The 12,821-nt window shown below is 45.9% G+C and overlaps 1 protein-coding gene across 3 annotated transcripts in view; it reads right to left on the bottom strand.

Annotated features, from left to right (window-relative positions):
• Positions 1–12,821, bottom strand: part of Spock1 (SPARC (osteonectin), cwcv and kazal like domains proteoglycan 1) — a 479,091-nt gene that overhangs the window by 77,188 nt on the left and 389,082 nt on the right. For all 3 annotated transcript variants that reach the window (XM_076855871.1, XM_076855869.1, XM_076855870.1), the window contains one exon: positions 496–610. In XM_076855871.1, coding sequence (XP_076711986.1) covers positions 496–610 — 115 coding nt within the window. The remainder of the gene's footprint in view (positions 1–495; positions 611–12,821) is intronic.

Below are 12,821 nucleotides of genomic sequence, written 5' to 3' on the forward strand. Positions count from 1 at the left end.
CCTAGCTCTGTGCCACAATATATTCATAATGAAATGCTTTACGGGAGAATACTCTCCACTGTTGTGAAATCTCTGTGGTCTCTGTTTTGATATTTGGCCTTGAGAAGTTCAAAGGATTTGAGAGATTACAGTTCAAAAAAGACTATAAGATAGACTCCAAGGCAGGCCCTGGTCTTAGATACTGAAAAATCTGCCTCGCCCACATCATGCCCAATTTGACCTCCAAAGGAACCCAGTACATATCTTGATCTAACAGAATTATTTTCAGAGACTCTCAATTCTTCTTTTTCTCTTTAATGGCAGTTGAAGACAATTTGGTTTAGGGTTGCTGAACAGGCTGGAGGACCTACTTACCAAGTCAGCCCATTTCTCCAGCTTGGGCCCCAACAGCTCTGTTGAATGACAGGTTCCTGGTAGCGGGGACAGGCTGGACCGCACCAGCCTGCCCTGACTGCCCATATCCCCTGCAGGGAGTTCCCCAAGATCCCCACTCACCATTCTTTTCTGCCTTGTGTTTGGGTGGCTCAGGCTCCGGGAGACATGGACAAGGCCCATCACAGAGGCTGGTGAGGCTTTTGCTAGTAGAACAAGCATGGAACTCCAACTTGCACTACAGGAGAGAGAGACAGAGGAGGCCATGAAAATGCAGTCACCAGAAATGCCTGCTCAGCTCCCAGGAAAAAAGCCAGTGCCCTTTGTTTTAGGGGAGCAAGACAGAATGAAGTCATCTCAGTTAAAGGTCTAAATTACAGAATACTAAGTAAGAAAGGGACTTTCATGTTTTTTTCCAAATGCATAGGATAACTTCTAAAACTCTGTGAAAGCACTGGAAGGCTTATTTTAATAAATGACAAACTGAACTGTCACTATTTATAAAATAAGATTATTAATATGAAACATTACACCTGCAGAGTCCCATGTGGTCCAGGAAGCCCTCCCACCTCAGCACTGAAGGCATCTTCCCCACACTTCCTCCCACATATGGGAGGCTCTGCGTGTAGAACACACCTCACAGCTTGCTCACCCCTCTTGCTGGGGAGGAGTGTCAGTCTCTTCTGTAAGTTTGGATATCTGAGGCCTGGCCCCTTCTTCTTGGGACCAATGTGAAATTAATATTTTTGCTTCCATTGCTTAAAACCTAAGTTTTGATCGTTCCCTGGCTGGAGGATGCCTATGGTTGTCTAACCAACCAGTAACTCAGTTAAATCAATCATTCTGGGAGCCAATATTAGAATCCCATAAGCTGTATTCTCCTGCCACCTCCCCATCAGCAACAGTCATATTTTGCTTCGTTTCTTCCTGGCTCTTTACTTTTAGGTCTCAACAGATGCAGGAGAGAGGAATGGTATTTATACTTGCAACACATCCAACCAGGTACCAGCATTTTTATTATTCGCACATTATGGAAGAGGAAATTGAGACTCAGAGAAGTTGAATAACATGTGAAAGGTCATTACCTTCATTAAAAGTCATATCTGACTGCAAGGCTAAGCCCTCAAGGGTCCCAGGACACTTCTCATCATGTGGCCATCTCAGAGCACAGACATTCCAAGTATAGTATCTTGGGCGTGGATAATTAGGCATCTTTGCTATTGGTCTAGATCTGAGCCACTGGAAAACCTGCTCTTTTTTGCCTGTAAAATTTTCCGGATCAAAGCCCAGTGTAATCAGTCCTCTGTAAAGTCCCACACCCAGCACCATGTGAGTATCTGGTGGAAGTTCAAAGGAAGAAGAGATAGGTGAAATTTACTCAGCACCCACCGTGCATGCAGCTCTTATCAAGTGCCATGGGGGATCTTTTAAAAGAAAGAAAAGAGGAGATACAGTCCTTGCCCTTGGAAAACACAAATGCATACCTTTGGGGAAAAAGAAAAGGCCACCAGCATTTGCAAAGCAACACACACGAGTGCAGATGAATACTGGCTCATTGTGAGAGGACTGGCTATTCAGTCAGCATACTGATTACAAACCCCCGAAGAGAGTGCTTTAAAACTGTTTCTAATGCACTGGAGGCACTCTGCATAACTCCAACTGTCACCCATCCAGTCACTGGCTACCCTTGCAGGGAGAGAGTGACAGAGCAAGCCTACAAAGTCCTGGTTTTCTCTTGATGCAAAACCCCATTTCGTACAGGCTTGTGAAGTGTCCAGAATGTGCCCCATGGGGTAGCAGGACTATGGGGACTATATGAAAAGAAGCTAAGGCCCAAGCCTCTAACATTAACAGACTTAGTGATGAAGAAAAAAAAGAGCATGTCCTTCTAAAGCCATGTGGACATGACCATGAGGTGAGACAGAATGTCTGTAGGCACAGAGCACCGAAGAGGCCCATAGGTATGGGTATGCTACAGACAACCCAAATGGGTTGCAGGTGAGTGGAGAGGAATGCCACAAAGTGACAGGTGAGCCACTAGTGTAAGAAGCTTCTTTTCAGACAGCACAGCATATGTGCCCACGCCTGGGACTAGAGTGAGGACCACAGCAGCTGGCCCCTGTGTTAGCTCTCTGGAATAAACATTTGTCTCAGGCTAGTGGATTTCAAACCATGTTCTCAATGGGATCTCTAATTTTGGGAGAAAATATGTTTTTGTGTATAAATTGATTTTATACGTTAAAATTATTACATTTATTTATCAGAAAGCCTTATCATACTCTTTACTGTAATTGCAGGCTTATATCTATGATAGATGGTAATGCATTTCCCAAATCACCTCTGCAGTCCTGGGAAGAATCTACACTTCTGCTCATAGCTCTTTGTCTTTTAGTAGGGAACCTCCCTATTGGAGGCTTGATTTCTCCTTCCCAGGGTACCAGTTCTGACCATGTGACATGCTCTCCTGGGTGGATTGTCAACAGAAGTGATGAAGCCAAGTTTAAGCAGATACTTCAAGAACCACTGTCTAGTTTCATCAGCTCACTTGCTCTTTTCCATGTAAGTGATGTGAGTCAGAAAATGATGTTTGCTCTTGCCTAAAACCCAGAAGTCAGAGGACATGGGACAGAGCTAAAGCGAACCCACAGCAATCATGCAACATGGATAGGGAAATAAACTTCTGTCTTAAGCCAGTGATGATTGGGGATCATTTTTACTTCAGCAGAACTGAGCAAAACCTAGAAAGTGGCCGACTTCCTGCTACATGATGAAATACACTGCATCAGGAAAAGCTTGTGTCACGGTCTTATCCCCAGCATGATATATTACACAGCTAGCTCTGGCACATAATAGATGTTCAGTAAATAGCCTTTTAAATGATAAAGGCAAGAAGGAAGGGTGCCAGTATTCATTCTGCTGCTCTAGATTCCATTTTGCCCACTAGGAGGCTCCCAACCTGCCTCTACAAGGAATGCAGGTGCTACAGATCTGACTTTGCCCTGCTCATCCTGCCCCATCCTTCTCCCACATCTACTCTAAGTCCTCTCTCTGAGCTCCACAGTCAGCTCTCTTGCTCTCAGTCTTCTTGTTCACCTCAGCCTATTGCTGGAGTCAGAGCCTAGTCTACCTGCCTCCAGATTCCCAGACACCTGTTCCTGAGGTGACCCTACCTTGACCAGGAGCCCTGTGACTTTAACTTCTCCATCACCTCCTTGGCTGGGCTGCAGCACTCTTTCCCCTGATCAGCCCCTGACAGCAATCAGTGGATACATCTAGCCCTCTCCCTGACTGCCACCGAGAAAACAGTACTTATATGCACCAGCAAAATCCAAGTTTCAAGGGCACAGATCTGTTTTCTATCTTCTGGGACAATATGTGGCATTTAAATGAAGCTCAAAAGGCTATGATTCCAGCTCTTTATAAAGTTCAAAACAGGCTATTTAGAGATTCAGACATAGTTGTTAAAAACTCCTCTCAAAGGGGGATGACAAATACCATCAAGGCAGGGATCACTTCCCCAGGAAGGCAACAGGGTGAGGCAGACAGGAGCCCACAGGAAGCAGAACAAAAATGGGCATGTTTGGTTCGGGGACTTTTGCTTTGTTACCAGGCTTGACAACTGCTATAAATAATATAGATATTTTATGCCCCAAATACTTTACAATAAAATCTAAACAAAATACATAGGCTTCTCTGGAGGTGAAAGCAAGCTAGAACCACATCTCTCCTGGGAAACTCATCACGACAAGTGACAGTGCATATGTGAGGGGCCTTCTGGGAACAGTGGAGAGTGCAAATCTCTGAACCTGAGTTCTGAATCATCACTGGGCAGAGGCCTCCGGCATCTCACAAATGTTTCCTTCCTCCAGCTCATGTCCCATCCTCTTAGTCACCTTCTCAGTCATTTACCATTCTCCTTTTTCTCCCAGGCACCTGCTCCTGCTAGAGCAGAACAGACACAGAAACCAAAAGTGTTCCCCATTCCAGCTTTATCCAAAGGGCTTCCTGCCAAGTGGTCCGTACAATGAGTGGGACCTTAACAGCAAACAGAGGCATCCAACTCCCTCTCCCATGCTGCATGTCATACATCCCCAGCTGGAGAGAATGCACAGACCTGGCTAGACCTTGCAAACATGTGCCCTGGTCTGCACACACACAGAAACCCAAAGCAGGTATGCTGTACTGTGAGTACAGGCCTGCCAAGACAACAGAAACCAAAAGGAAAAGAGGCAGCCGTGGTAGCTTTCCAATGCAGCAATCTCGTTCTCTGCTAGATACAGGTGCATAATCCAAGAGAGGCCGGGCTCCCATCGATCAAGACAGATACAGCTTTGAATGTGTATGATTTTTATTTGTCAATTGTCCAGCTCTCCATATAGCTGGAACAATTACAAATAGAGGCCTAAATAATCCTTCCTGGAAAAAGAGATGGCTGGGAACAGAAAATAAGAGAATAGAAGGATTTTCCTAGGGAGACGCAAGGAGGGAGAAATTAGCACCACCCAAGCCACAGGGACATCACTGGCTCCCTCCTGAGTTGAAGACCAAATGACAGGGATTCAGCACCTTCTCTCTTACGCTGTGCTCAAAACAGGAGCTGAGACTGGTAAAATAAGGGATGATGATTGCTTTGCATAAGAACTTGCTCAGACAGCCTTTGTGTCCTGCCTCTACATCTACCCTGGGGTAGGGAGGCTCCAGGCACAGTCAGAACATGCAGAGCTCCCAGGCACTGATGGCGAGCCACCCATCACACATGTACAGCCTGGAGTTTGAAAACCAAGAACCAGACTAAAAACAATGACCTTCTTGGGAGTAATAAGGATATATCCAGGAAGATAGATTGCCATCAGTGGCCACTGTTGCCCTCTGGGTGGTCTTTCCTCAAGCCCTGGCCAACACTAGCAGTGGAACTGAGGGGAGGAATGGCTCCTGCTCTGCCGCGAAGCCCCTGCTCACCCACCTGAAGGTGCAACTTGCCGCCGGTTAGGAGTTGATGTGCGTCCTTCACAAAAGACACCTGTGAGTTCCACCCAGTAGTAACTCAGAACGGGCCCTCATTTGACAATAAGGTCTTAACAGAGGTAACCAACCTAAAATGGGCTTGTTAGGGTAAGCCCTGCTCCAATATTACTGGTGTCCTTGGATACAGAAACAAATCCTCGAGTTAGGTAGGCACTAGCAATGAGCAGTGGAATGCATGGCAAGGTCACAGGTTTAAGTTAGTTTTCTTTAAGTTGCTGCCAAGGCAGATAAATAAATCAGATGTAGTAGATAATCTGTAGAAAAATACCAGTTCACAAACCTTGAGGTTAAACAAATAAAAGTAAAAGAGGTAATGGCCAGAGTGGGAAAGACCTCTAGAAAGAAGGATTGATAGGACTCTGAATAGGATCCATAAAAGTCAAAATAAAACTGGGAGTTATGGCCCCCAGTGTCCCCTACGATCTCAGAAGTGGGTATTCTTCGGTGGCTCGGATATAGGAAGGTAATCTCTGACTGACTACTGGCCCCAATGCCCACATTAACATGGGATTTACTTATAGATGAAGCCCCCCCTAAATAGGATGGCCACCATGACAGTCAAGGAGAGGACCAACCAAGGTCAAAAACTCCACCGCCCAAGGAGGAGTTGAACACCGGATTGGCAAAGAGTGCAGAAGGTGGCCCCCAGTTCTGTTGTCAGAACACAAGAACCAAGGTTTGGAGTTTCAGGTCCTCAGTCTTCTGTGGCACCCAGAAAGGGAAGATGCTGTAAGGAGACAGCCATCTATAAACCAAGGGACACCTGAGGCCACCAGGAGCAAAGAGAGAGGCAACAGATTCTCCCTCACCACCCTCAGAAGGAACCAGACATGATTCAGTTCTCTGATTTCAGACTTCCGGCCTCCAGGAGGGTGAGGCCATAAATCTCCATTGTTTACACCACCCGGTTTGCAGTACTTTGTTGTCTCAGCCCTGGCAAACCAATATACTTTCCATCCAGATTTTTAAAGAGATAGACTCAAAGGAATGGAAATGCTTTGTCTTCGGTTTAAAAACCATAGATCTTTGTGTAAGATGGTTCAGGTGTACTGGCCAGAAAAAAAATAAAATAACAAAAACCCTGGAGCGGCACTCTCAGGATGGGAGGTGGTCGGACCTAGAGAACTTGGCCATAGTTGGATTGGCGGTCACTCATGCCCAGAAAAGAGGACATACAAAACATCCAAGCATCTATGTTGATTTTATGATAAGGCCATTAAGTAAATAATTAGTACTAAGTCTTTAAAGGAGGAGAGTGAGAAACTGAGAAATGTTAAGGGCTTTGAAACATGCACTGGCACCCAAACCCAGACAGACAACTTCAAGACTTCAGACCTTTGACCTACTAGAACACAGAAACAGAGAGCCATAGACTTCACGAACAGGCAGAAATATTCAAAATACTGACCTACTTAAAAATAAAGGTGCTAGCAGATTTCCCAACCAAATCTCTGCTTCTGTTTTGCGTAACACACAAATACGTTGGAATGAGTGAATGTTTTCTTGCAAATGGCCCATAAATCTTTCTCTTCAATGATTTGTAAAGCAAAACTAATAACTTCTCTCTGGTTCGTTGCTCACGCAGGTCTTGACTGAGTACATTTCTCCACCACACCACACTCCTCACTTTGCCTCGCCTGTTTGGGTATTATTTTTAACATTTTATTTAAATTGCTTTCTCCACTGTATTTCATCAACCTATCATCTATTTTTAAACCAGACTGTTGACAGTGCAGAGTTGACAATTTTGTTCACAGTTGATGAATTCTGATTTGTTTTTATTCGACCAAAATCATGTCACAGTAGAGGGGGGAAGTAATTCCCAGGCTTTGCTGGCTTTAATATTTGGGTGTGAATTGAGAGGCTGCCGACAGCAGGACTCGGATGTTCCCTTCTCCTCTCTCCTCTTTAGCCACATGGGTTTCTTTGCTCTATCTCAAGTGTTGTCGGAACCTTCCACTTCAGGGCCTTCGTATTTCCCTTTGCTTAGACCAACCCCTTCCCCCAGAGAGAGGCACAGCTCACTTTATTCTGTTCTCTGCTCAGATGTTGCCTTGCCAGAAGATTTTATTACCCCATGTACAAGACCAGCTCCCTCACCACTCTTCTCTATTTCTCTTTTTCTTTCATTAGCACCTGACATATCAAGTTCATTGGAATGACCTTTGTCCTACTGGTTCAGGGTTGGGACTAGCAGGTGCTCTGTGACAATTTAGTGAATGCACCAAAGCACGCGTGTGTGTGTGTGCGCGCACACACACACACATACACACATACACACATGAATACTCATTTGGGCTTTGAGTGATACCAAAGACCTCTCCCCGGTTTCTCTGCATGGTTCCTTTCAGATGATCTCTGAGTCACTCAAGCCCGAGGGAGAGACAGGTGGTTGCTCTTCCATCAGCCAGGGACCATGGCAGCTGAACTGATAGTTGACCTGCATGTGACCCAGCGCTGAGTCTTGTATGCATGAGCTCCCCCTCCTCATTCACACACTCATGAGTTAAGAGTTCCAAAAGAAGTCAGAACTTCAACCTTTAAAACCAAGCTGATAAGACTGAAATCAAGGAAAAAGCCCTTTTTGTAAAAAAAGAATGCCAGCCAAATAAATTTAGAAGGAAGACCAGAATTAGAAAATCACCATTGCCAATGCCCTGTGTAATAACTGCATCAGGAAAAGGTCATTTCATGTTTGAAAAAAAAGAAAGAAAGAAAAAAATGGGGTAAAAGTGGTTGGGGAGCAAGACATTCCCATAGACTCAGTGCCCCACAGAATACTCGTTGACTACAGAGAGGAGAATGCACATTTCCAATAAAACATATGGCAGTCACCCCTTAAGAAAGGGATCTAGGGACCAAGTTAGTGCCACTGTAGGGCAACTGGCATGTGCTTCCTGATGTGCCACAAAATTACATGCTGGCACTTAGGAAGAGCTGGTGCCAAAAATGCTGCCCCTGAGACCACTCAGGAAGAAACAGACAAACTCAAATTGAGGATGCTTTGTAAGATGACCGCCTGGACTCTAAAAAGAAAACAATAAAACAACTACAAACATGGGGTAGGGGTAGATCATTATTCCAGATTCAAAGATTAGGGGGAAAATGCAATGAATAAAACTTGATTAGTTCTTGAATAATAGTCAGGATATAGAACTATAAAGGTGTTTTGGGGAAAAACAGTGATTTTAATTTGAACTGTGTATTTGGTGATTTTGTAAAATTATTCATCTCTTAAGTGTAATAATACCATCATGGTTATACAGAAGAAGACCCCTTTGCTTTTCTTAGGGATGAGGCATCACAATGTCTATAAATTTCTTCTAAATAATTCAAGGAAAAGTGTGTATGTGTATACAGAAGGCAGGTGGAACGGGATGGTAAGTGTGGTCAAATGTTACCAACTGTCACATCATGGTGATGACCTTCCAGGGCTCACTGCCTTAGCCTTATTATTTAGGCTATGCATGTGCTGAATGATTATTAATTTGAGAGCAGAAGGAAAATTTTTAATTTGCATCACCTAGTTGTGCTAGGGGAACATTTCCCAGAAACCACTCCTGCTGCTCCCCAGGACTTCCCTCTCAGCCACTGCAATCCCTTTTTCCTCGGCCAGCTTCCCACTAGGGGGCAGGCTACTTGAGGGATGCGACTAGATCCTGTTTTCTGCTGTATCGGGGACATGGCCTACACTTGCAAAGAAGCAGGCCTACAATAAAGAATTGTTAAAGGGAAAACGATTGAGGTTTTCCTGAAGCACAAATCCTTTTAACTGATGTCAGCTAGCAACACCACAATTAGAAGGCCAAACACAGATGCACAGAATTGCAGCAGTTTAGATCTTCAAGGACACCCTTTCCTGTGACACGGGGAGAAACTGAGACTGGGAAAAGATAGACCTCTTGTCCATGGTTATTATTTTAAATAACTTCCTCACCTTCTCCTTCCCTTGTGTATCTTGTCAATTGAGCAAACCACTTTTCAGAAAGCAAGGAAGCAAATTTCAGTTCGGTTCACATACAACTTGTCATAGGTTTGCTTTTAGAGGCAAAGATGAATGAGGTTTCTCTGGATTTTGTAACAAAACCAGTTCAGAGTCTTGCACATGAAATGCCAAAGGAAGATGTCAGAATCCATGTGAGGGAGGCTGAGAAAAAGATGCCATCTCCCCAGGGGTGAGAATGCATGTGACAGGTTACAACTCTGAGCAACCCCTACAGCCTCCTACTGGGGACTCCTCTGTGCCATGGGAGTTGGTGAGAGAGCTGCTCTCCCAGGTGTCTGCCCTGCCCACATGGACTCTGCACTCCCCTGCAGCTGGCTTCAGCCATGGGCCCTGTTCTGGCTCCCCACATCATACCGCTAGGGCTTCCTTGACTGGTACTCTCTATTTCTCAGTGCCAGGTCCTTCCCTGCTGCCTGCTCTGCCTGGGACCATCTGAGGACCTTATAATGCATCATAATTTTACATTTCTGTGGGATGTTTCCTCCATCTGGACTGAGGGGGACAGCACAGATAAAGAACTTGGAGTTCCCAGGCTGCATTCTATCACTACCTAGTACAGTACCTGGACACACTAGGGGCTCCATAAAAATATGTCGAGTAAAGAGATGAACAAAAACAATGGCCTATGTGCAGAGGTGACTGGCAGAACCGCATGTCCCCCCCAACCCCAAGGCTTTGACTGTGAGTAGCTGCTCACACCTCGACAAGAACCTGTGGAGGATGCAAATCCGTAAACGGCCAGTGTCATGTTTCTTCCCAGTGTATAATGCAAGGACTCAAACACACGCTCAACTGATTTACACAGAAGTGAAGAAGTATTTCAGGGACACCAAGTCAAACTTGCTTCAGCCTCCCCCACTTCCTTGCCTACTCCAGTTTTCCTCTTCCAGGCAGGATTTCAGGAGCTCTGGGCCTCAGTCTGTGCCCCAGGGTGACTCTCTCTCCCTCCCTCTTCTCTCCTCCGTAGTGCTCAGTACACTGAGCTTCTCTGTTTGCTTATCTGCCTCTTGAGGGAAACAGGCATCTTGGTCCACAGCCTAGCACACAGCCTGCACTTAGTTCATGTTTGTTTATTCAAGAAATGCACCTTCCGTAGCCCCACATGAGAGCAGATGTCAGCATGTTCGTTTTATAGATTAAGACACTGAAACCTAGAGAATGCAAATGACTGCCTTAAGGCCAGGAAATAGCAGATTCCATTTTAATCCAATCCCTCAACTTCTCCCTAGCCCAATGGTGCCTGTGATGACTCACAGATTTCTACAAAAGCAAGGGCTTTGGCAAAACCTTTCGGGGAACCTCAGGAAAGCTGAATGACAAGGCAGAGGACAGAGAAGCATGGGGAAATAAAAAGATGTCAGAGAAGGAGAAAGGGAGAAGGGTCAGGGACCCCTGCTGGAGGCTGACATGGTGCAGTGTTGCAGGGAGAAAATGGAGCCCACAGGCCACTTCTCCCATGATGCCCCACGAAAACCTGCTTGTCAACTGTAACTTGTCACTCATGATAATGACATTAGTCAAAGATACTCAAATGGTTGCTAATAGCAAAGGGAGCTTACAGAAGTGAAGTTGTTAGGCCACAGGCCTAGATCAGAGGATGCAGGCACTCCCTTAGTGTTCCAGAAACTCATGGCACCCTGACTTCACCTCTCCTAGAGGTATAAAGACCACTGTCAATGCTCCCACAGGAACTCTCTGGATCAAAGCATTTCCAGCAGTGTGCGGTTCATAGGAGCTGGACATGAACCTGTGCCTCAAAATTGCTCAGGAAGGATTTACTGAAATTAACTAGCCATCTTGCCAGAAACTCTACAATCTAGACTATCAACTCTATTTGAGAGAGAGGTAAAAGGAGAAAAGATAAGAAGGCTCACACCTAAGAACCCAAGAAGGAGAATACAAGAAAGGAAGTCAGAGGTGGCATGGCAGAAAAAGAGGAGGGATAAAAAGTGGAAGAAAAGCAAGGGATAAGGCTCAGAAGATGCTCTAGTGTGGGGAAATGCACAGAACACCCAGGAGGGACTGCGGGAGCAATAGGAGGTGGCAGGGACCCAGGACCCGGGCCACATTTCTCACACCCGGCCTGGTTGTATGTGGGCTCAGACGGCTCCAGGAGGAAGGAAGAAAATGTTCTGAAGTACCAGCACTTGCTTAAAATAATATCTCCACTGCTATAAATGCCCCCGCAATGCCTGTCTCTCTGGTGGCCCTGGTTTTCTGGGAAGGGCCCCGTCCACACTAAATCTTCTCTCCCATCTGGTTGTGCCCCCACCTGCTGGGGAAGTGTTCGCCACAGACAGGATCCACAGGAGATGGAGGGCAAGATGCGGTGGCACCTCCTATCTATGATGGTCTCACCTCTTGGGCTGTGATGCCAGAAGGAGAGGGACTTCCTACCCAGGGTGCATCTGCAGCTCTCACTGCAAACCTAGCAGGGAAGCTGGCATCCCAGCTCCACCGATCATAGCAGTGAGAATCAGAGCAATTTGCACAACGTTTCCAAGTCTCCATTTTCCTTACCACTAAATAAAATAATCCCGCCCCCTGCAGCTGTCAGGAGGACAGACGGATAACTAAGGGATCCCCTGGCAGCATTCCTGGCACTGGGCAGACAATAAATCTTCCTCCTTTTTTCCACCTCCCTCCAGCCCCATCTTCATTTTTCCCTTGCTCCAATGGCGTCATAGCTGAGTGGTCTTTGTAAAATGCAAATTTGTTTGTGACACCCACCCACCCACCAGCAGCTTACAACCATTCCTTGCTTTCTGTCGTCTCAGATGAAAAGTAAAGCTTTATAGCCCAGGAGAAAAGGCTCCTGGCGATTCATATCCCACATATCCCTCCACCCACATCCCTGGTGTCTCTCCCAATCAGTGCCCGCTCAGCTCCAGGTAGATGACACATACTCCACCCAGCACTTCTCTGCTATGTTGCTCAAGGCTCCCTCTAGGTGTCTGGCTTTGTCTGCAGTCACCAGGAAGCCTGTGGAAGGCCTTCCCAGGTACTGCCAGCTTCTGTGCCCACTTCTGGCAGGGTCTCATGCCCTGTATCTTGATGACATACCTTTTTTTGCCTATCTCTTACAAGCACCAAAAAGTCTACATTTTAATTCACTTGTTTAGCCCTGGCACCCAGCAAAAAAGCTAAAATAGAGCAAATACTAAAAAAAGGTTGGACAGATAAACAGATGCACAGGCAAGTGGGCAGATGGACACCAGTCCCACCTATCTTAACGGTTTGCAGAAAAATTCCACAGAGCTTTGTTGTCTTCCTCTCAGGTCAAGTTCAAATTAAGTCCTCTCTCGCCATCTAACTGCAGGCTTGCCATCCAACTCTAGGCTCTGTGAATTGCATTACAACCCTCATAGTCCAGCAGGAGCAAAGCTTAGATGGCCCCTCCTGCTACCCCATCTGATGA

This window comes from Callospermophilus lateralis, chromosome 5 (genome assembly GCF_048772815.1).
Source record: "Callospermophilus lateralis isolate mCalLat2 chromosome 5, mCalLat2.hap1, whole genome shotgun sequence".
In the NCBI taxonomy this organism is placed as follows: Eukaryota; Metazoa; Chordata; class Mammalia; order Rodentia; family Sciuridae; genus Callospermophilus; species Callospermophilus lateralis.